The following is a 25,767-nucleotide window of genomic DNA, read 5'->3' as shown; positions in this document are numbered from 1 at the left end:
CCCAGATGGCCCCTTTCAAATATGGAGGTCTCTGTTTAATACTGGGGAACCATCTACTGGAATGTCTTTTGTCACTTAATAGAAGAAAGTGTCTGTTACATATAAGAATAGGAATCATGAATGGCAGTCTTTTAGCTGATTATGCTTCATAATGCAAATTGTTTGGATTCTTCTCAGGAATTGGGTTTCCCCAAAGGGTGATAGATCCTGGTGACTATTTGGGACAGGAATCCTGGAGCTTTGAACTCTTCCTGAGCTTGAATGAAGACACTTTGAGTCTGCTTTCCCATTCTTCCTGCAAACCTTCTTCTGTAAATACTGGTACAGAGAAGGGGTCAGGTCTACAGAAGGGTATAGAGAGGGAAGCAAGGACTATCAGCATTATTCACAGCCTTTCCTTTCTGAATTATTCTCAAGCAAGTCCCACCCATTACTTGTAGCTCATCCTCTGTTCCATGATGGAAATTCAGTGAGTGGCTCCCCGTGGATGCTTGGTTTGATATGGGGTGTAGCATACTTCCTGATCCAACAATGGGTCTGGCAGATCCTAAGGTTAGCAGCCAGAATATATTTTAAGGTTTTAAGAAACCAATAAGCAAATAAATGTACAAATGAATATAAAATTTACACATAAATACTTATATTTTATTAATTCACACAATAAGAAAAAACACATAAACCTCACAAGTTACTTTAAAGATTGAATAGTAGATTTATCATATTTGTGGACGAGATGTCTATTTTCATACTTTTAGTTCTACAATTAATTTACAAGCTTAGTACAGTCTTAATGAAAATTTTATTTGAAAAATTGATAAGCAATTCTTAAGTTTATATGGAAGATAAAATAAATGAGAAAAATCAAGAAATACTTGGAAAGGATGAGACATGAAGAGTATATACATTGAAAAATATGAAAATTTATTACAAAGTAATAAAAATCAAAACTAGCAAAGGGTTATGAAGGCAATAGTAGGTAAATGTATCAAAGTAGCAGAATATAAAACTGAAGAGATACTAATGTATGTAGGAATTTTGCCTCTTATAAAAGGACATTTTAATAACTTTCTGAGATATTTGATTATTCACTTTTAAAAATTATTTCCTCACACAATATAAAAAAAATTACAAAACTAAACATGAAACAATAAAATTAAATTAATTAGGACAAATACAGAGAAATATTTTGGATATTATGGAGGACTTAACAGACTTACTACAAGGCAGAAACACAAACAAAGAAATTTTAAATAGACTATAAAACAGTTTAATAGCTGTCTGTGGCAAAAACCCACCCTAGATATAGGCATCTGAGAAAAATATTTACAATGTATACAAAAGACATTAATTCCTTACATTTCAAGAACTCTTGAAATTTAGTAAGACAAAGACTTTGTATTAGCTTCCTTGTATTAGTTTCTCTTACTACCAACTAAGTAACTTCAAATTCAGAAATTTATTCTTTCACGGTTCTAGAGACCAGGATTCCAAAATCAAGTTGTTGGCAGAATCACAATCTCTCCAAGGGAAAAATTTCTTCCTTTCCTTTCAGCTTGGGTGACTCCAGAGATTCCTTGGCTTCTGACTGTGCAATTCTAATCTCTGCCCCTATCTTCCTGTGCCCTTCTCTTCATATCTGTGTCTTGTCTTATAAGGACATGTCATTGGAGTTAGAGCCCACCATGCTAATCCAGGATAATTTTATCTCAAGATTTTTGACATAATTACCACTTTTTCCAAATAAGGTCATATTCACAGGTTCTAGGGGTTAGGGAATAGACATATTTTTCTAGAAGTCACTATTAAGCCCAATATAAACCTCAATACAAAAAAAAATAGGCAAAAGTTAAGATTCACAAGAAGAGAAATGTTCACTTTCACTGGTAATCAGATGCCTCCTAAAATGATAAAACACCATTTTTCACTAATCTCAACTGCTAATTTACAGTATAGGTGAGAATACAAGGCAATGGGTCCTTCCTACATTCTTCTAAAAGTCATTAATTGCCACAGCCTTTCTGAAGGACAGTATGATGTTATTAAAAAATCAATACTAGATTTTCCTTTACTTTTTCTCAGATAGATCACACAGGTATATTTCACTACATATTGATTATACTAAAATAATGTAAACAACCTGAATGCCCAATGACAGGAGATGGGTTAAATGAATTATGGTATATGATAAGTAAAAATAGTAGACAAATAATTTAAAAACCTGAGAAAGGTTTCAATATTAAAGAAGTGCAAACCTCTGGAACAAGGTGGTGAATTGAGGACATGCTAAGTCCTGTCTCCTTGCCCTTATACCCTAGTTCACATGCATGGATGATATTTCAAAATACTGTTCAGGTAATAAATAGTTGACCTCAAAAAGAACAAAAAGAAATCTTTAGGAGCCAGAAATTGCAAAGTAACACATTGGATTGTGTGGAAGCTGACCCTAAACTTCCCAAGTTATAACCAGTATGTGGCCAGCGTGCAGATTGGGAGATAGGAACATACTGCCCATCTGCACCTGGGAGAAAGGATAGCCTACCACCACAACTGTCATAGATGAAGGTATGAAAATGTCACCCACCTAAGCCTACCAGTGTCTCTGTACAATGTGGAAATCCAGGAATTCTGATAGATAGTGATAGACAGTGATAGACAAATTAACTCATCTGTTTGTTGATCTCTGTGGAGCTATAGCTGAGGCAAACTCAAAACCCTATAAGAAAACCAATACAAAACAAAAACCTTAGAAAGGTCCCCACAATGTAGGGTCCAAGCATGAAAGAATTCCTATTAGTGGGAGAGAGAAGGGGAATTGCATGGAAGATGGAAGGAGACCCTCATTGTTATACAAAATTACATATAAGAGGAAGTGAGGGGAAAGGGGGAAAAAGAGAGAAATGAGTTACAGTAGATGGGGTAGAGAGAGATGAGGGGAGGGGGAATAGGAAGGGGATAGGAAAGGCAGCAGAATACAACAGACACTAGTATGGCAGTGTGTATTAAATGTGGATGTATAACCAATGTGATCCTGCAATCTGTACACGTGGGAAAAATAAAAATTCATACCCCATTTGAATCCAATGTATGATATATGATATGTCAAGATCATTGTAATGTTTTGAGCAATCAATAAAAAAAAAAGTCATCCTGAATTTTTTAGTCTGGTCTCAGGACCTACTCTTACTCTTAAAAATTAATAATAATGAAAGAACTTTCCCTTTTGTGGGTTATATCTGTTGATGTTTACCTTATTAGAAACTAAACCTGAGAAGCTTTTTGAAATACAATCTACAAGTACATGTCCCATTAGCCATCAGAGCAAAGATATCACTATGCCTCATGAAACTTCTGAAAAATGCCCCTGTAAAGCGAGAGTGAATTAGCATCTTACTGTTCTTCTAAAAAATTGTTTGACCTCACAGATTACTTGAATGGTCTTGGGATTTTCTGGGGATCCCCAGACCATACTTCAAGAACCGCTGCCCTTGGGCTGGAGTTGTAGCTCAGTGGTAGAGTCCTTGCCTAGAACGTGTGAGACACTGGGTTAGATCCTCAGTACCACATAAAAATAAATAAAATAAAGGCATTGTGTCCATCTGCAACTAAAAATATTTTTTAAATGTATGTTTATAATCAAGAATTACTAAACTTGGGATGAAGTCCTATATTGCTTACTTAGGTAGTCACTAACTCAGCAAATGGGAAAATTCACACTCAAAGAGTGAGAGATCATAGAGCAAAACTTCAAATGCAAATATAAACTATGATCTAAATTAATCATCTGTTCACAGATCCATATAGTCTACATACTGGAAATATAATTGCTAATTGCTAAAAATAGGCATTTCTTTGGGGTTGAGGATATACATCAGTTGGTAGTGTATTTGCCTTGCATTCACAAGGCCCTGAGTTCGATCCCCAGCACCACAAACAAACAAACCGAAAGAATAGACATCGCTTTAAGCCAAGTGTGATGGTGTACACCTGCAATCCCAGCTACTCCAGAGGTTAAGGCAGGAAGATCACAAGTTCTAGGTTAGTCTCTGCAACTTAGCAAGCCCTGTCTCAAAATAAAAAATAAAAAAGGACTGGGGATGTAGCTCAGTAGTAGAGTGTACTTGTGTTCAATCCCCAATACTGCCAAAAGAAAAAAAAAAGGCAGGCATCTCTGGGTAGTAGAAATGCACATGATTTTTGTTTTATTTGTTATGACTCTGAATTTTCTAATTACTCCCCTTTCCCCAAAATTTTTATTGTGATTAAAATATACGCAACATAAAATTTACTGCTTAATATTTTAAGTGTACAGTCAGTGGTATTAAATGCATTCACAGTATTATGCAGCCATCATTACCATCATCTCTATAAATCTTATATCTTATAAAATTGATACCTGTACCCCCTAAACAATAATCCCCTGAACCCCCTTCCCCCTGCCTCTGGCAATTACTATTCTACTTTATGTCTCTGATTTTGACTATTCTAAGGATCTCTTATAAACAGAATCATATAGTATTTGTCTTTCTGTGACATAATAGAATGCCATAAATGTCCTTAGCATCATGTCTTTAAAGTTCATATATGTTGTAACATGTGTCAAAATTTTCTTCCTCTAGTTATGCATAGTAGTTGGGTTCATCTTGACAAATTTGTACATTTATTGAATTTGATTTCAATTTCAGTTTGTGCCCCCCTCTCACTCTCTCCATTCTCCTTTCTCTACTGATCTTCCTTTCACACATCTGTTCATGTATTTTTGATTGGATATTTATACTTATATATAAAGTTGAAATTCCCTATAGTATATTTATATTTACCTCCTCTTTAAGGCTGAATAATATTCTATTCTATATGTATTATCACATTTTGCTTATCCATTATTCATCAGTTTGTGGATATTTATATTGCTTTTATGTTTTAGCTATTTTGAATAATGCTACTGTCAACAAAGGTGTGCAAATCTCTCTTCTAGAGACTGCTTTCATTTCTTTTGTGTATATACCAAGAATTGGTATTGCCTATTGTATGGTAATTCTATTTTCTTTTTGAGGAGCGAACATACTGTTATCTAGAGTGACATACCATTTTATGTTCTCACCAACTGGGTGCAAGAGTTCCCATTTCTGCATATTCTTGCCAACTCTTGTTGCTCCTATTATCTTTTTTTTTTTTTTTTTTGCTAGTAACCGTCCTAATTGGAAGAAGTTGATTCAGTTATTTCTTAAATAAACACTTTTAGTTTTGTAACCAAAAAGAATATAACTGTATTAAATTAAATCCAGACACTCGCCAAAGGAAGCCCCTTTGACTCCCCTGAGAATATTCCTTCCACTAGGAAGTCTAGGGTCTTCAGAAAAGTCCACCTATGTAGAGAGGTTTATTATTTGGTTAAGGACTTTAGGTTTCACTAATCTAGGGTTTGCAGAGATTTGAACAACTGCTGAGGTCATATTTACCTGGCTTAGGAAATATATTCTTTATAGAGTAAATTAACTGTGTCAAATTGTATTTTAAAATGTCAGTATACTTTAAATTATATTTTCCAAGCTTTTTGAATGATTTCTTTAAAATATTCAAATATGCTAAATGCTATTTTTGTAGGAAGTCTATTTAAAAATTATAAGCAATTACATTTTGAAAATTGAACTTTCCATTGTTGATAGACTTGAAATACTGTGTTTCATTTTAGAAATACATTTAAATGTAGTTTTTGCTTTTTATCTTGCTTCCTTCAATTAATGTTAATTAGTGAGTTTTGTGATATTTTATAATAGAGATATTAAAATTTTAAAGGGGTTTACCACTCTCCTTAATAGTGTAATTTTCCATAGTATATAATGATGACTGCTCCCTGGTATCATGTCAAAGGTGGAGAATTCTGTTTTTAGGAAAGTTTGGGAATGGTTGGACATCAAATTTAAATTAAGATTCTTTATAAAGAGCTTTACGTTTTGACTTTCCAAGAGGAGGGCATATGAAGTATGAAATAAAGACTTGACAAATTTATTTGATGATGAGACTTTTTTCTCTCAGAGCACCTTATAGTGTATTGTAAAAAGCACTTTGGGGAAATACTGATGCAGAGAACTCCCTCATGAAGAAATGAGGGCCAGAGTTGGCCCCTGTGTGGTGTTTGTGTCCTCATTTAATAACATTGCTTCATGGTGTTTTATTTTATTAAGTCTCTGCTTTCAGAGACTTGCACCCTAATGGGGAAGACCAACCATTTATCAATAGCCATAATGATGAAGTACATGATTGAATGGCAAGAGGAAACCACTATGCTTACCTGGGAGGATGTGATTTGGTTAAGCAAGAATGAAAGGAAATGATTTCATGAAAGAGGTAGCTTTTGATTTGTACTTCAAGGAACAGGAATTCACACTTATGGGTAATTGAGAAGGTTGGAGGACAGGAGGCTTCCTTAAATGATAATAATTTTTAGTTGTAGATGGACACAATACTTTTATTTTATTTGTTTATATTTTAATGTGGTTCCAGGGATTGAACCTAGTGCCTCATGCATACTAGGCAAGTGTTCTACCACTGAGCCACACCATGGCCCAAATGATCAATTTTTGATGTCAAAGATTTATCACATTGGGTTGATGAATCAATAGCTATTTGGGATTTTCTCCTCTCAAAAATGTGCTCAGTGTGGAAAGCTCCATGGATGATCTCTCACCATCCCACCTCATTTCCTATAGTTCTATGCAAGCCCAGGTGTCCTAATTGGAAGGAAGGTCAGGGTAAAATGTGGGCATGGTTATCTCATCAGTAAGCAATTTGATCCCCATTTGACTTCTCCATTTGCAAGCTCAGGAGAGGGGTCGCTCTATTAAAAAGCCTCTCTGTCCCATCCCTGCACATCACAAGTATTTTAGAGGATCCCTATGCTGTTGGTGTAAGGGCTGCCTTTTTCCACAGCCTTGCTATTTCATAACTCTATTTCCATTAGAGGCTCCCATTTCCACTGAAAGATAGTATACATGGTATTAAACTGTTGCACTCTGGAGTAGGATTGTCTAGCTTGCATTCTTATTGGGAAGGTTTCAGTTTCTCCATCTGTAAAAACGAGAACTTAAAAATTACGCATCCCATTTGATTGTTGTGAGACTTATTGGGTGACAATACATCTGAAGCACTTACCCATGACTGAGCTAATAATATCTTTATCAGTGAGCTATGAGTGCACAATGACTTTAAAGATGCATTAGTACAGTTATCAGAACAATGGACTCCCAGCATTCAGAAGATGCTAAAATGTTTTGGGGAAGAGGAGCTATCCAAGATCTTTTGATGATGGTGATGATGAGAAGGAAAGATGGTAGGAGTGGGCAGAGTGGAGAAACAGAAACGTCTGTGTGTGTGTGAGTGGGTTGTGTGTTTTGGGAACTTGTGTAGAGCAGTTCTAAAATAGTGTTCCTATTTGATATGAACCACCAAAGAAGAAACAAAAGACCAAACTCCATTTTTAGAATAACTCTTATTTACAAGTAGTACTTATTTTTTTTATATTTTATATATTCATGCAAAATGATTGTAACACACAATGACTGGGCATATCATTGAATATGTCAGCTATGCTTTATGTGAATGTCATTTGATTTAAACAGTCACTTTCACAAAAGTATTTTTTAATCAGTTGTGAGTCATGGCTCAGCATGATGAGCAGGACTTCTAATTATTAAGTGTTTATTGGAGGAGGTGCTGTTAACCATCCCTCTGGATGCTTTTGGATCCCTTTCACTATCTCTGTATTCTCTTAGCTTGGCTTCTGTGTGTGTTTGCTTCTCTTAGCCAGCACCTGTGCTATTCTTCAGACACTGCCTTTGGGCGACTAGAACTGCTTTTGCCCTCTGGTGCAGAGAGTTGCAAAAACCTCTGTTCCATACTTGCCATGGGTGGCCCATAGCCAAAAATTGACTAACATGGGGCTATGAAAGCCGAGCTCTTGGCCCTGGATGGAGGAGAACTGTGAGCATCACTTATATTCTGGAATTCCTTTACAAGGCCAGGCTAAAGCTTGCTCCTCAGGACACTGCTTAAAATTGCATTCCTGTTTCTATCCCTCCTCCTCCCCCTGCCCTTCTTCCCCACCCCATTACTCTTTCATAAATGATTTGCACCTGGATCCTTTTAGTAGGGTCTATTGCTGAGGAACTTGATATATGTCAAATTCTTTCCTAAAAACAGAGTAAACAGCAAGTCATTTAATCTTCCCAATACTGTAAGATAATTATTACCTTTATTTCATGGAGGAAGAAACCTGCTTGAATAAGTGGGAAGGAACATCATTCATCCCTTGGAGGTTATGAAAGTTTCATTGCTTTACAGAATTTCTTGGCTTCCTTGTCCACTAGCACTTTCTTTAACATGATTCTTTTGAAATTAGGTCACCATCTTGGGGTCATTTATCTGAACAAACAAGATCACATTTTGAAATTACTGTCCACGTAAAACCCATTACTAATAAAATAAACAATAATCCTCTTTATTTCAGCATCTATTAGATGACGTAGAAAAGAGGTTGTGAAACAACTTTAGTATGAAGGGAGGTAGTTACAGAATTATTAGAAAGAAAGCTGTGGCATTTGCTAAGATCCCAGTGAAAGTACCATGTGAGGCAGATAAGGCTGAGGTGTGAGAGTTGAGGTTAGACACATCAGAGCCTGAGTCCCAGCTTCTCCTCTGACAAGCTCTGTGGCATTAGGCTAGTAGATCTCTAAGCTTTCATGTTATCATCTGTAAAATGGAGACTGCCACATCTATTTTGTAGGACAGAAGTAAGTATTAAATAAAAGAATAAAAGGATATACATAAAGTTCTTAGCACAGTGCCTGGCATATAGTAAGCAAGATATTAGTTATTGTTTGGTTTTCACTGAATTGATACCTGGAACATATTTTCTGGTATAACTCTGGAATTTATTCCTGATACAAAAGTGTATTGACTAAAGCATCGATGATAATAAGCAGGTACTTGTGGGCCTTCTTGTGGACCATACCTGGTATATAGGCTCCACCTTGAGAACTGCTGATTTAATTCAGCCATGACCTTCCAAAGCAGATGTCATTCTACCATTTCTACCATTCAGTGAGTAAAAGCCATAGAATATAACTCTATTACCTGAATAATCTAAAATAAGCTACATGTTTTCCAAGGATAGTACAAAGTTGTTTGTACTTTGAAATCATTGTAGATTCACATGTAGTGGCAAAAATAATGCAGAGATCCCCTTACTCATCCCCCAACTTTCTCCATTTGCAGCATATATAAATACCTAATTTTAAACAGAATTTCAAAACAAGTACTCAACTACAGTGATGCAGCCACATCAATGTTTATAGCAGCTCAATTCACTTGCTCCATTTGTGTACAATGTGTCAAAATGCATTCTACTGCCATGTCTAATTAGAACAATTTAAAAAAGAAAAAATCAATTGAGCATATATTTGTGGATAAAATTCTGAACTTCATACTGTTTAATTTGTTTATTTTTCTGTCTTTATGCCATATTATATTATATGAATTATAGTGGGTTACTAATAAATCTTAAAATCAAATAGTAGAAATCTTCCAATCCTTAAAAATTGTATTAAAATTGTTTTGCTTATTTTAAAAAAAGACAAGTATTCATACTTACCCTTATTTAAGAAAAATTAAAAGCTGAAAAATGTTCTTTGCTTTAGAGAGACTATGAAATATGAGTTGATTTTTCATTATCGAAAAATACTTAGAACCATCTTTTTGTTCTTATTTCTGGGTTCATGTGTAATATTTGGATGATCAGTTAAATGTGTATTTGTAACAGCTACTTACCAAGTGTTTTACACTGTATACAAAAAGAAAACGTAGAATTGACCATTATATGAATCAGTGTTTGGAAAGTTGCCACAGCTTAGGGTTCAGGAAATGAGTGATGGGACAGAAGGATTTTTTTCACCTTTATGAACAAAGATAGACATTGACTCATTTGAAGGGGGACAGCTCAATGGACAAGTGAAATAGAATTTATCATGAGGTCAGCATGAATTTAATGATCCAAGACTTTGGGGGCTATCAATGAGACAGAAAACCAAAGAATGGTCACGGAAGGTTACATACTGGTATCCAGGAGAGCAGTTAACTGGAGTGTCAATAGGACAAGGTAGGAGGGAGAGTGTTTGTGAGGGGTGTGTGTGTGTGTCCAGATGTGAAGAAAATAGAGATGAAGATTGGGAGACTTGCAGGGTGGGGTTGAAAGGGCAGATCCCCAAGGGATGAGACATATGTTCTCATTCAATGACTGCTGAGTCCAACTGTAGTCATTTGATTAACTCTTCCAGTTTCCTATAGATAGAACAAGTGTAACTATAAGATAGCTATACTATGTCAGGTAGAAATACTCATTGTCAGTTTTGCATGTTGTGTGAGTCTCTGTTATGGTTTGTTGGTAGTAAACATAATGAAAGTAGGAGGAAATGCAATTTGATAATTACCGTTATGGTCTGATAGCTTTGGCTAAGGTATTGCTTGGTTTTTGTTTGTTTTTCTTTTTTTCACTGTGAAGAAAGAAGGTCCAGCATAGTTTTTTGAGTACTCTGGTTTTGCCTTTGCTGTCTTCATAGGTGTCTGTGTATCTGTGAGCAGTATTATTTTTCTCAATGAGGGTATATCTTTATATCATTTTGGAGATGTGTTGGGTGCCCCTTTAATGGCGTAGGATACTTAGTTTATTTTGCAGGGGAATACTTTTGTTACATTTCCCTGGAGCAAAATTCTTTAAAGCAAAACAACAACAATAATAATAACAGTAAAAATCCTAGTTAAAAATCCCTTAGTTCCATGTACTGAACCCACTTGCACAGAGAACCAGAATTCACAGGTAGGCATTGAGATCAAACTAAATAAAGCTCATCTGTGTCTTGGACTGTGGGCCAGTGAAAATAAACCAGGAAATAGATGGTTAAAAAAAAAAAAAAAAAAAGACCAGAAGGGACTAATGCATATCTCCTCTGGTTCTTCTTTTGCAGTTCTGTTTTGAATCCAAAGTGGATGATGCTGGCAGGGCTGAGCCACTGAACAGTCTGAAAAAGTCCCATTTTCTCATTGGCCATCAGTGAGATAAGATGGAAGACTCTTACAAGGATAGGACTTCACTGATGAAGGGTGCCAAGGACATTGCCAAAGAGGTGAAGAAGCAAACAGTAAAGAAGGTGAACCAAGCAGTGGACCGGGCCCAGGATGAATACACCCAGAGGTCCTACAGTCGGTTCCAAGACGAAGATGAGGATGATGACTATTACCCACCTGGAGAAACCTACGATGGGGAGGCCAATGATGACGAAGGCTCCAGTGAAGCTACCGAGGGCCATGATGAGGAAGATGAGATCTACGAAGGGGAGTACCAGGGCATCCCCAGTATGAACCAAGGGAAAGACAGCATAGTGTCGGTGGGGCAGCCCAAGGGGGATGAGTACAAGGACCGCCGGGAGCTGGAGTCCGAGAGGAGAGCTGATGAAGAAGAGCTGGCCCAGCAGTATGAGCTGATAATCCAGGAGTGTGGTCACGGGCGCTTCCAGTGGGCCCTGTTCTTCGTCTTGGGCATGGCTCTCATGGCGGACGGTGTGGAGGTGTTTGTGGTGGGCTTCGTGTTACCCAGTGCTGAGACAGACTTATGCATACCAAATTCAGGATCTGGATGGCTGGGTGAGTATATTTTGTCACTGAGACGAGTTCTTTAAAAACTGGTTTATTTGTTGAGCACAGGTAATCACCATATAGAATAAATGCTTTCACCTAGAGAACATTTATTTTTCAACAAATTTCTATATTATGAAAAATCTTAAACATATAAAAGAACCAAGATAATTTTACAGTGAACACCTCTGTATATCCCCTACCTAGAGTTAACATTTATTATATTTCCTGTATCTCCTATCTGTTCTTCAATTCAACTCATTTGTATGCATTTCAAAGTAGAAGAGAGCAATGTATTTTAACTTATATTATTATAATAAGCCACACTGCTTAATGACAGGATATGTTATGAGAAGTGTGTCAATATGGAGTTTGTGCAAATATCTAGAGTGTACCTACACAAACAAAGATAGCTACAGTGTCACTAGGTGATATAATCTCATGGAAACATGGTCATAAATGCAGCCTGTCACTGACTTAAATGCCATTTTGTGGCACCTTGGTATGTGATATGACTTCCAAAAGTATGTCTTTATATGAAACTCATTTGGCACATTGATAGAGAGGTTAATTCTACAAAACTCTGACCAGTATGATTTTAAGTTTTACATATAATACTGTGGTTTAAATATCTTTAGCACCCTGCTGATCTTTATTTTTCCTATAATCTATGTAAATGTTTGCTTATTTTTTCAACTAGACTTATTCATAGAGTTTTTTCTAGGTCACTTAAAAAAACTGTTTCAAGGTTTGTACCTTTGTGACTAAGCTAGCAAAACTTAATGTCCTCATATGATAATGTATTTCAAGTTAAATTAATATTTAAATTCTGTGTGTCAAAAATAATATGACCTCTCTATAAAATAGCTAAACAGTAGTTTTGATTTTTTATGACAGTTATCACACACCCAATGTTCTTACAAGGATGTAACACTCTCTGAGTTTGTGCAAGAATAAAAAGAAACATGCACACAGTGGGGTGTCCCAACAGTTTGAGTTCACTTCAAATACATAGTACATTAAGGCAGGAGAATTTTCAAACTCCTTTTGCAAATTTAGCCTCAGAGAACATGTTCATGTACATAGAAAATGTTTATGTTTCAGAGTCTGCAAATAAAAGTAAAAATACTTAGTACATATGTTTCCAAGGGAATCTAGACTACAGGTTAAACAACAAAAAGTGTGGAAACCTACTAACTTTATTAAATAATGTTATAATCATTGATGCTGAAAAATTTTCTGAATGTTTAAAATGAAATGCCATTTTCTTTCTTCCTAACAACGCAAGATACAGAATCATGAAGGAGAGAAGGGTCTACATCTTATTCTTTTAATACTTATTTCTTTTCTAAGGTGCATCCATAGAATCAATTCATTTCTTTTTAACTAGCAGAAATGGATCCAAGAAAGCAGACTACAAAGGATCAAGGGGTGGTAGTTCAGAGCATGGTTTGCATATTTGTTGGTAGATGCATTGATGTGATCAACCATCAAATGGAGACCTCACCATGCTTCAGAGGAGAGACTTGGTCTTTCATCAAATTGATCATTTCAGCACATCTGTTGTGTACCCAGCACTGTATTTTTTTATGTTGGTTTATTTGTCTTTGGTGATCAAGTTTATCAGTGTGAACCTGGGCACCTAAATTTTTCAAGATTTTCCTGAAGGAATATATCTGCAGAATGTTACAAGAAGATAGATTCTTAGAAATATATCCACATAGAGATTTAATAATTGCTGGCTTAAATTTAGAATACAAATCTTTCCATGTTATCGTTGCTAGTTTATGTTGGAAACATTACAGAAAAGGCTAGGTCCAGCTTACCCTCATGCCCTTGTCTTCTTGGTACTGAATGAGAACACAGAATTACATAGAGTCCTCCTATCAGCCTATTCACAAAGCCCAGTACCCCCTAACGATGTGACAATCCACAGGTGGCATTTAGAAGTGTAGATAATGCTGCAGAACAATAAGAGCTTAGATTTTTCATGTGTTCATAAATGCTGCCTGATTTACTGAATTAAAAATGTGTCCCCAGGAGTGTATAGTTTCACTCAAAGTTGTAAGTCCCCAATAGAAGCATTTTAATGGTTTCATAACTGTGCCTTCCAGACTTGCATTTCAATTATTTTGCCATTGTAATTTCACTCATAATTGCATTCTAACGGAGTCTCTTTAGACAAGCTTTTAAATTGTTTTGCCATTTTCATTTTATCGGATAATAGCTTTGTAATATAATTACCACACTAAGTCAGAGCAGTGGGATCAAAAATGCAAAAAAGAAAGATGCATGACCCATGTTTGGTGGCATTTTGTGAACAGGGATTTGCAAAATAATTTTTTATTTGTTAATAAGTATTGTGTCATTTTTCTCAAGGACGACTAAGAATAAAAATATGGCCCAGTTTATGTTTTAATTACTTGGGAGATTGATCTTCTCTTTGTGTTTGCTGTAAGATTGACTTAATGGAGTGAAGGGCATACCATGTTTATATGTGCCAGTGTGTGTGGTCTTTGTGTATATTTATAATACCTAATTTGGCTGGAAGAAGGTAGAGTAAATATTTAATTACCTAATGAGCTGCTCTTTTGGGAAATAAATGCCTTCCGTTTTTAAATAATCCATTCTCCATTGCCAAAATCTATTTACTAAGTCCTTATGATATATAAAGTGCAGTATTATCAAAGGGACTAACAGGACAAAAGTCTTTTTAAAAAGACAAGGTTTCCCTATCCAAGAAATTTTTATAGTACAATAGGGAAAGATCACAAATGTCTGCATATTGCCAGAATAAGAAAGCAAGTATCAGTAGCCAAAAGAGAGGTAAATTTAAATAAAGAGACTTCAAGCAGGGGTAATTCATTAAGGAGTAGGGCTCTGACTGAGGCAATGTGGAGGAGGATTGGATTTGGGAGCTGTTCTAGAGTCAGCAAGGACTTGTTCATTGATTGGTTTTGAAGGCGATGGAGGGAATCAGTTAATGAAAGAAAGGCAATTCATCAAATTAGATAATTCAGAGTAGAGCTATAAGCAGGAGAAAGGAAGATGAGAAGTGTAGTTTTAAACATTCTCACTTTGAGGTTCTTGAGGAGGATTGAAAAGGAGTATCAATGGGTTGCTTCCGATTTAGGCAGAAGTACCTTGAAGGTTATTATTTAAAGATAAGAATGCCAATGACCTTAACCAAAGAAAGGCTGGTTTCCTACTGCATGCCATGTATGGGGCTGTGATAGAGGATACATCATGAAGGAGGCTGAGAAAAAGCCAAAGATAGAGGAGCAACCAGGAGTAGGGAGATCTTAAAGTTGCTGGAAGAAGGAAGGGAGACATAAATCTCAAGTGCTGCAGAGTTTTGCACAAAGACTGAAACCAATCTCCTAAACCTGGCAATTAATTTATGGGCTGCTACAGATGGCTCTTCAGATGGACACAAGGAGTAAGGCTGGAACTTTTTAAAGCCTGTGTATTGGGTGATGGGGCAATGGGTCCTCAGGATTCCTAGACCTTGGTCACAGTAGGGGGTTCTTACAGATGTCAGACTCTCTTCCCTTCCTTGGCTGGGGCTGACAGTGGATGCTGGTAGTGAGTCCCTTTGTGGGGCCATGACTGACTTGATGCCTATTCAAGGGTTTTTGAGATGGGTATATTGGGTCCAAAGCAGGAAGAAAATGTGACCGTTTCAAGCTTCAGCCCACAAGAGCAGAACAAGCAAAATATTGACCACTCTTCCCTTCCACTTTTCCATCAGAGGGGCTGGTTACCACTTGTGGCTTATTTCCTCCTAAGACCCACCTAGTGAAGCAGAGAACGCAATCACTGTTGGTTCAACTTCTTTCTTGCTGAGGGTTCCAATGAGTAATATTTAGGAACCAAAACATTATTATGGCCAGGTGTTGAGTAGTACAAAATAGATGGACAACATCTTGTATCCTGAAATACACTTGTTACCTATGCCTGAGTTACACAATGATTAACATTCTGTACAGTTTCTTTTATCCTTTTGAAGGCAAACATCAGCTGTAACTCCTCATTCCCATAAACATTAGTCATTTTCAGGACCAGAATTTTAGTAGTGTAGGTAGGACAAAGGCAGTTGAGATAGGATGACAAGTGAACGGTGTTCAGAAAACTGGAGAGAGCAAGGGCAGATCTGTGTGTGGTACATCATATTTCTCAACAAGTATTTGTTGAACACATGAATGACAGTCTCTGAGATATTTAACACTTTGAGACCTTATTGGTAGGAACATATCTGAACATATCTAATGTAGAAATATGTTTTGAATTTGAACTCATCAGTAGCAGAGGCAACAAGAAAAAGCATTCAGTTGTTGGCAGTTTCCTTCCAAATTCTGCTCAGGGTTGGAGAGCCCTGTTCTAAGGATTTGTTCTACCTGATTTCATGGCTGTGTCTATCTCTATGGCAGGGAAAGATACAAAAGGTATTCTTGGCCTTTAGTCTCCAAAGACTGTGGCTAAGACCTCTCTCATGCCAACTCCATGCTCCAAGGCAACTTGAGGATTTCAATTCTTTTTCTAGAATTTATCCATCAGAAATGTGGAAATGTGTTTGCCAAAGGTGCCAGTCTTCTTAGCCATTCTGATTTTCATTCTAATGGGCCAATTAGCATTCTGGGTTTTTATTTTGTATTGGAGGTCAAACCCACAGGCTTGTGCATCCTAGGGTGTTCCAGTCCCTGCCTCCCTTCCCCTGTTAATCTTGATGAGGTTGCCATTGGAGGCTCACATCCTGGGTTGCAATTTGCCACATCACTTGGTTTTCCTGGGCAAATATCCAATGAGCAGTGCGTACTAGTTTTCCTTTCAAATGTCAACAACATTAACTAGAATTAACTAGCATTGGTTGGTATTATTAGGCAAAAATAAAGTTAGACCAAAAATACCATAGCATGTAAGTTTATGCACATATAAATGGAATTTCATTTGACTTTTTTTTCATTTTCAGAAAGCTCTTGAAAGTTTTAAAAATATTTCCAAATGATTCTAGAATACATATAGATTCTTACAAACTTAGGATATATTTTTGGATAGAAACAGAGCTGTGGTTTTCATTCTATTTAATTCTTTACTGTCAATTGATCATGTCAGACTTATTTGGTGTTCTTGTATCTTCCACTGACATCTAGAATATTTATTCAACAAAAATATAGTGAGCATCTACTGTGTGACAAGCCATCTACAGTCTAGACATGTAATAGTAAATAAAGCAGAAAATAGCTCTAGTAAACTCTATGCATGTCTTTCAACCTCTCTATGGATTTTACCTGGATTTTGGAATTCCTTGGAACATGAGAATTCCTTCTCACCCCTTTCTCCCTCTCTCTTCCATGTCCTTCTTCTTTGTTTAGCACTTAAAGTAGGATAGTCTCCTTAGGGGTGGGGATGGATAGATATGCCCTGAACCATCACACTTTAACATCTTTTTCTCCACTCTTCCATATGCATTCTTCATCTTTTAGGTATTAAAGAAAAAATATTCGGTTGGGATTTCTAGCTGCTTTATCTAGAGATAGCTGTGTCTAATTTTTTAAAAAATGATCAGCTTCAAATGTTTGAGATTCTCCCAGTTTCAGCTCCATTGACTGTTGTTTGCCACTGACTACTAGCAGAACACAGTGACTGGTATCGTGTGTACCAAGCCAGTGTTTATAACTCCTGCCTAGTGTTGCAGGGTAAACTCATGTCCAAGCTGATAACAAAGAGTGATACAGTTTTTTCCTCTTTTAACTTTTTTCCAAAATTTTGATCATTTTTTTCCAAAATTTTGATCATTTGGCATATGGTCCTAAATTTTAGGACCTGTAACTTTGTACCCTAAAAGTGTTCATTGCAGTTTTTAGGATCACAGCAATAATCTCCCCTACCTGATATCTGTTCTCAGAGTCCATTTTGGTACCTTTCATTGATCTTTGATCTGTGTTGTGAATGTGCCCTCTGGCTGTGTTCAGCCTCTCAGCTGTCACATCAATCCTAATTGGAATTAAAAAGTTATTGGCTCATAGAGTACATCCTGTCCACCAACACTAGCAAAATCTTATTTGGATCCATTATTAAATTGGGGAAAAAAGATTCAATAATTCATTGCCATTATAGACCTGCATCTTATTTCCTCTAGTCTTTTGCATTCTCCTAAGAAAGTTTCTGACATCAGAGTGGAGCTGACCAAGCTCAGAAAGATTCCTTCATCCTGAGTCTGATGCATTTTTACAGGAAGGAAATGAGCAGAAACTTCATGGCACATTCCTGAACTTTGCCAATAAGTTGTGTTCTGGGACTGCTAACCTGGGAGTCACTGAGGGTTTCCCACAAAACAGCTGTGAACTTGGAGGCTGATTTCTTCATTCTTGCATCTTGAATCCCTGTATGAGGATTCTGGTTTCACTGGGAAACTGGCATTATATAACCTGATTCAGTCTGGGACTCTCTCTGAAGTCACTTTAGAATTTGCTGATGTGCTGTCAGTTTGGAGAATTTGTTTATGTAGAGTTGGGTTTAAATAAGGCAGTCTGAATTGTTAATCACCTATTAACTGGATCATGCCAAATACAAATAACAGACTTGCAGGTTTGATTTCCAGATTATGAAGACACAGTCGCACCTTTTCAATCTAATATCACTGTATTTTCAGAAAAGGGAAAAAGCCTTTCATGACCCAAGCTTCCTACAGAACACTTCAGAGAGTAGGAAACGGTTCCATTATACTCATCTTAAGAAGTTAGTCTGATATATCACTGATGTGAGTATTCCCAAACCAAATATGTGCAAACTGACATTGTTTAAGAACTTAGAAATCAATTTTTTTTGGCCTTTAAGATAGATAAAAAGTAAGAGATCCCTGGATGCAATTCTTAACCTTTGATATCAAAACAGGGGCCTCTAATTGAATAGAAAATGATAAGGAATTGAGTTCTCCTAATTTAAATTTTTTTAATATATGGAATTTGCTTTCAAATAGAATTTAATGATCTTTACAATATTTTCACATTTATATTTTGAATCTAGTTAATATACTTGGCTGTAATTTTTATGCAAATTTGGCTTAGTTGATCTTCACTTGATTAACATCTTAACATTATTTTACATAGATATTTTGGAAGGTCAGTACAGTCAGATATGGACTTTTGTAAGTATATGATCACTTAACACATGACTATGGCAACTTGCTTAGCCATCCTATTGCTGAGCCTTTGAATATGTCCAGTTGTTTGCTTATTGTATGACTCTCATGTGTTTTAGTCAGGTTTTTTTTTCTGCTGTGACTAAAAGACTCATCATGAACAATTTTAGGGGAGGAACAGTTTATTTAAGGGCTCACAGTTTCAAGGTTTCAGTTCATAGAAAGCTAGCTCCATTTCTCAGGGCTTGAGGTGAGGCTGAACATCATGGTGGAAGAGTGTGGCAGAAAAAAGTGGCTCACATGATAATCAGAAAGCAGAGAGAGACTCTACTTGTCAGATATAAAATATATACCCCAAAGGCACACATTCAATGGCTCATCTCCTCCAGCTACACCCCACCTGCCTTTAGTTACCACTCAGGTAATCCCCATCAGGGGATTAATTCACTGATTGGGTTAAGGCTCTCATAACATAATCATTTCTCCTCTAAATCTTCTTGAATTGTCTCACACATGAGCTTTGGGGGGACACTTCACATCCATGCTTCAATTAATATTATTAAAATAACCCTTTTTAGAGCACAGTTTTTCATATCTCTGGTTGTACACAAAGTAGAGTCACATCCTTCATGTCTTCACACATGTATTTAGGATAGTGATGACCATCACATTCCACTCTTTCCTAGCCCTATGTCCTCTCCCTTCCCCCCTCCCCTTTTCCCCTTTGCCCTATCTAGAGTTCATTTATATAATGCATTCTGTTATCATATATAACAAATTAAAATTTTAAAAATTTAAATAAAATTTAATTTAATTTAAAAAGAAAAAGTGAATAATTTAGCTCTTCTTAAAGAGAAAGCCAGATTATTCAATAATTAAGTGTTTGAGAAAATAGATAAAATAAATAAATAAATATTTTTTTAAAAAAAATAGATATGTTTGGGAATTTTATTTGGCATGTTTTTTTTTTCCAAAGTGTAATTGAAATATTTATCAATAAGCATAAAACATTTTAATCTCTTTTTCAAAATCATGAATAAAAGTAATGTGGATAGGAACAAAAGAACATAAGGAATATTAAATAATGTTGAAGCCAGGCATGGTAGCATGCACCTGTAATCCCAGCAGCTCAGGAGGCTGAGGCAGGAGGATAGCAAGTTTGAAGCCAGCTTCAGCAACTTAGTGGGGCTCTAAGAAACTTAGAGAGACCCTGTCTCAAACAGAACCGGGGATATGGTTCAGTGGTTAAGTGCTCCTGGGTTCAATCCTTGTACAAAAAAAAAAAATTGAAAATGACAAACAACATAGGCCCAGGGAATGGGCAAAGTTGAGTAAAATGTCCTTTGCATATTCCCCCAATGAGGTGCTTTTTCAACATTTTTTTAAAGGAAATGGGTTGCAGTAATTTTGAGGATAATGTGTTAGTGGATGCAGGAGCAGAAATTCATGGTGAGATGATGAGGTACACACAGAAGGTGAAGCAGGTCTTGTTTTATGTCCTTGTGTGATTTCTAAACAGTGACATCATCCCAAACCCCTTCCCCCAAACTGAGCTCATTCCCCTGTGTCCAACTCTAGGTCAATGCTTCTCAACAGGCGTGCCAGTAAAAGGGACAATGTGTGACACTGTCTTACACATTGCAGAATGGTTAGCATCTGTGGTCTTTGCCCATCAAATGGGAACAGTGCCTCCCAGGCATAGTTTAAAACATGTGCCTGGCTGCTTCCGGAAAAGGCCCATCAAACACAGACTTCCAAATGTTTCTCCCCATGGGGCAATAGGCCCAGGGCTTGATGTCTTGTGGTGGCATTTCCACAGCCCAGTAGATACTAGAATTTAGGGTAGAAGAAACAGAAGTGATGTCTCTTGTGCTGGCTTCCTGCCCTCCAGAAATATCTAGCTGTTCTGCATCTTCTAGGAATTCAATTTTAAAATCAAGATCTTCTGCTTGTCTTGACAACTGTGTTGAATCTTTCTCCAGGGCATGTGGATTGGGAGACCAGACAGGTCAATCACTGAGCTGCTCTTAGAGCCACACACGTTAGAGAAGAAGGCAATTAATTTAATGTTCTCATAAAAACTCTTGGTTTGAGAAAGAGAAAAGTGAAAGACAAATAAAGGGGCACATGTCAGGGTATATGTCAGTGAAGTGGGAGTAAGAATCTGCCTGTTGTCATTCCCAGGCTGAGCTTTCTTTTCAAAAGAGCACATAGTCTTGGATATTGATGAGACTTTTACAATGTGAATGTACTTTACACCACTGAACTGTACACTTTATTAAAAAAATTTAATTGTTTTTTAAAAATAAATGACAGCAGAATGCATTACAATTCTTATTACACATATACAGCACAATTTTTTATATCTCTGGTTGTATAGTGGTTAAGATGATAAATTTATATTATACACATTTTACCACAATAAAGAATGCAATCTTCCTGTGCACATTAGGAATGATGAAATGTTTCTAAATATTGGATTACTGCTTATTTCTGCCACTGGATTTATCTTTATCATCATCAAGATAGAGCTCGGAAACAGTTACACTCATTGCTGAGAAACTCTAATGAATACACTTTCCTTAGCCAACTTATCCTGTGAGGTTGCCATGTATAGTTAGTTGTGGTTGTTGAGGGGCTGAACTCATCAAGCTGTTTATCCTGGTGTGGGGCTGTTTCTAACCACCAGGAGGAAGGGGTGAGTTCCAATTCTTCTACCTGAGGGAGGTCCTTTTTGTAAATCATTCACTCTAATGAGCACCTTTCCACAGTCTGTGCCAAGAGTTCGTTACTTGCTGACCAGCTGTAGATAGTGGGGAGTCAGATGACAAAAAAGAGAATAATAATCCATCATCACACCCTCCCAGGAATATATGGTAGGTGCAGACTATTCAGAAGAGAAGAAAAGATTAAAAGCAAAACATAGGTAAAGTGCAAATATAATTTAGTAAACATTGATATAAGCAATTACAGTGGCAGGTGTTAAATCAGGTTAGTATGAGGTTTATTTTAGGAAATCCTGTGGCTGATTGGATTAAATATTTTTGAAATGTTAAGAAATAAGAGAATTTTGCGTTTGTAAATGCATTGCATTTTGATGACTCACAGTAATAGAATTGGAGAAAATGAACCTTTTTAAAAGGGATTCTGGTCCTATGAAAAATTCCTTAGTTGGTGGGATTTCAGTTTCATTCCCACTAAGGGAGCATTCATCTATTGGTGGGCCAGAAATTGTTGGATTTTATTTTGGAATAAAGAAATTAAAAAACGATTTTTACAGCTTCCATGATCATATATTTCACAGACTTATTTATCTCCCTGGGGTTCGTAGTGAAAAATCTCTTAGATCTTAAGGCAGCCTGGGACCCCCATCATCAGTCCGGAGCTTGTGTTTGGCTCAGCAGGATGGGTGTGCCCTTGGCTTCTGCAGAGCTGCCATGCTGCCCTTTGAGTACTGACTGAGAGACTGGGAAAGCCTCCTCTTTGCTCCCTCTGAGAAAGGCTGGTGCTCCACACAGCCCAGATGGAGCTCCAAGAAGACCTGACGCTGGGAGCCTAGGATGTCGTAGGAGGGAGTTTCTCAAGTGCCTCCACTCATGATCACTGCTAAGGTCCCCTTCCAGTGCTAACCTGTGTGTTTGGTCATATCTCAAAAGCAGGAAATGTAGTGAAATCCAAAATTAGAGGAGTGGCCATATTCAAAATGTGTCCCTTTCAGTCTCTAAAGTGGAGTTCTTGGGCCAAGATCAGGCTGGTATGACAAAAATGGTGCCTTTGGGTGGTGGGGAAGAGTCAAGCCTGGAAAAGAGTCCCCACCCCCTTGCTTCTCTTGCATTCACCCACAGTGGCTTCTTAGCATTGTCCTTAATAACTGACATATCAATATTATTATTATATATAAAAAGAAAAGGTTCAATTTGGGCAGAATGGGCTCTTCTAGTTCTACCACTGAGAAGGGAGTTCTCATCCAAACATAGTATAAACCAGCCTTCAATGTGGCCAGGCTGGGGCTTAGCCGGGAGGTCACCATCTATCTGTGCCATCAGCTCTGGCAGCTAACATCTCTGAACAGGTGGGAGGGAATAAGAGCACCTGCTGCTCCAGCTGTGTCATGGGAAGAGCTTGTGGAGAGCAGGACTAAGCTACAGCCACTGGAGCTTTTGCAGAGATTGCTCCATACTGGGTGGGATCCAGTGCCTCACCATGGTACTCCTTGGACAGCACCTGGGAGAATTGTTCTGTGTCGGTAAATAGCACAGGAGCAAGCTTTTGTTGGAGAAGTTAAAGGGGCTGTTAAATATTCAGTGTGCTCTTGGTGAAGTTAGGAAGGTAAGATGAGAAAACTGCATTTTGCTCTATTTAGTGTGTGATATCAGTAAGGTACCTAAAAGTGGATGCTAGGGCATGTTTTTCTTCTCAGATTTTTTGTTACAGATCTTTGGAAAAATCAAACATTTAAAAAAAATATTTCTGTAGCATTTGAATAATCCAAGATCAACACACAAAATAAGTTATATTCCTGGTGGCTTTTAGTATTTCAATTTAGGTAATTTTAAGTACAAGAAGGAAAAAAAAAAGGATGCTTGAGAAAAAATCTTTATCAAGATTATCTTAGTCCTTGGGAGAGACTTGCTACACCAAAATGAAAATGAAGTCTGTGTGTCCCCCTTTCTAGAGAGAGAGGCTGACACCATGTGATGCAGAGGCCTGTCCTTGCCCCAGTTAATAGGAACAGGGCATGGCTGAGGTAAGGAGCAAGGATCCAGGAGTGAGAGTTCAGGGTTTAAGCTACCAAGCAAGGTATTACCCTTCTCCAGTGACTAAATAAAATCAAAGCAACCTCAAAGGCCTCCTGTTCCCTCCCCTCCTGGGAGATGGTGATGTCATCATCAAGATAGTGAAGTATGTTTGGGAGAGTTTGGAGGAGGGTAATTTCACCCCAGATTCAACAATCCCATTTACCCCTGTGGCCTTATATTATAAGCTTTCCCCCTAACACTTTTGGGCCATATTATTAAATATAACTCTTTTTGACTTTTGTAAGCTCATTTGAGTTGATGGGAGAGAGATCTCTCTCCTTCTAACCCCAAAATAAAAATCTAAGGATTCAGATGGAACATGAGAATGCAGTAGGCTTCACTCCACATGCAAAGCAAGCCCACTTCTTTCCTGCCCAATGCCTCCTGACAGAAACTGAGCTAAAATGCATTGAAGAGCCCCAACTTGAGGGGGATCAACATCATCTATTTCTTAAGTAAAACAGAGTTGGATGCCATCAAGCCCTGTGAAGTTAGTTTTGTTCAAAAGTAGGAAAAAAATGATAAAGAGGGGCTGGGGTTGTAGCTCAGTGGTAGAGTGCTTGCCTAGCACATATGAAGCACTGGATTCGATTCTTAGCACTGCGTATAAATAAATGAATAAAAGTCCATCAACGCCTAAAAAAATTTTTTTAAAAGATGATAAAGAAACTGAACATTAAGAAATAAAATCAAAGCAAAATAAGAAAACACAAATAGGAAATAAACACACTCACAAAAAGTCATAAAGATAAAAACAGTTAGTTGCTGATAACATGCTACAACCTGTGAAACCTTAAAAACTTGATGCTCCGTGAAATAAGCCAGACACAAAAGGACAAAGATCATATGATTCCATTTATGTGAATTATCTAGAATTGGCAAATTCACAGAGCTAGAATATAGATTAGAACTACCAGGGGATGCAGGGTGAGGGATGAGGAGGAGAATGGGGAGTGGTTGTTCCATGTTTATGCTGTTTCTGCTTGGGGAGATGAAAAGGTTTTGCAAGTAATGCTGATGGTTACACACCATTGTGAATATAACCAATACCACTGAGAGCACACTTAAACATAGGTAGGGCTGGGAATATAGCTCACTGGTTCAGCAGGTGCTTAGCATACTTGAGGTTCTGGACATAATCCCTGCACCCCATCCCCTAATAGTTAAAATGGTAAATTTTAGGTTCCATAAATCTTAACATAATACAATTAGAAGGAAGTCCTTTTGGAGGTGACAGGGTGATCCTAGCCCTGTCCTGCTAGTTCACCTTATTTCCTATGTTTAAGGAGATGCTGGGACTGACCATGAACCTTGAATAGATCCCCAGTAACACCCTCCCCAAAGTACTGGAAGCATCAGAGGAATCAGGGTCCTAATAGGGCCCCAGTTCTGTGTCAGTGGCAGCTATTTCTGTAGGATTTTCCCTGAGGGACTCCATAGTAATTCAGGGCATGGGGCTTTTCATCAGACTCCCATGTATGTTGGACCTGCTAAAGTTCCATTGGACTTCCAGAGAAGTATTTGAGAGTGGAGGTTGGGACTTGGGTGTGGATAAATTATGCTATTTGAAACCCAGAGGGGAACAAAAATACAAGCTAAAACATTCGGCAGGTAATTTTTAGTTACTTGGAGCCAGATAACCATGAGATTTAGAAATGTAACATCATTTATATAATTCTTTTGTGAAGTCTCTTCAAGAGTCAAAACTCTTCTTGCTTAAGCTTATTTTTTAAATGGAAATCAAAGTGTTTTGTATACTTTCTGAATGTCACATATAATTTTAACGCATGCCAATGATTCATCTTACTCTTTGTATAATACATTTTTTCCTGTGTTCCGTATTTTTTGCTATGCTGTTACTGCTGCCATTTTAACTGTCTCTAATTCATGCCTTGGTGTTTCTGTGCAATGGATTAGGAAGCTAAATAACCACACTTGTTAAGAATTATATGCAAAAAAAAAAAGAGCAAATAGCAATGGAGTAATTGGTTGGCTTTATAATTGGGACTTTGTGCCAGATATCTGGGGTGTCCAAAAACCAAGTTTAAGCATATGGCAAAGTGGGCTAAGGACACTGAAAATTTGGCTTTTGAAATGCTACTGTATATCTTTTTTTCTCCAACTGCAAATAGCTCCCTGTAAATA

At 37.2% G+C, this 25,767-nt stretch overlaps 1 protein-coding gene across 1 annotated transcript in view; it reads left to right on the top strand.

Moving 5' to 3' along the window:
• Sv2c (synaptic vesicle glycoprotein 2C) overlaps nucleotides 1-25,767 on the top strand; it is a 234,060-nt gene that overhangs the window by 42,591 nt on the left and 165,702 nt on the right. Inside the window, exon 2 of the mRNA XM_005328941.5 lies at nucleotides 11,016-11,691. Within this exon, the coding sequence (XP_005328998.1) occupies nucleotides 11,112-11,691 (580 nt within the window). The 5' untranslated portion in view covers nucleotides 11,016-11,111. The remainder of the gene's footprint in view (nucleotides 1-11,015; nucleotides 11,692-25,767) is intronic.

The sequence above is a fragment of the Ictidomys tridecemlineatus genome, chromosome 1 (assembly GCF_052094955.1).
Source record: "Ictidomys tridecemlineatus isolate mIctTri1 chromosome 1, mIctTri1.hap1, whole genome shotgun sequence".
In the NCBI taxonomy this organism is placed as follows: domain Eukaryota; kingdom Metazoa; phylum Chordata; class Mammalia; order Rodentia; family Sciuridae; genus Ictidomys; species Ictidomys tridecemlineatus.
This window is presented reverse-complemented; position numbering and strand designations above follow the sequence as displayed.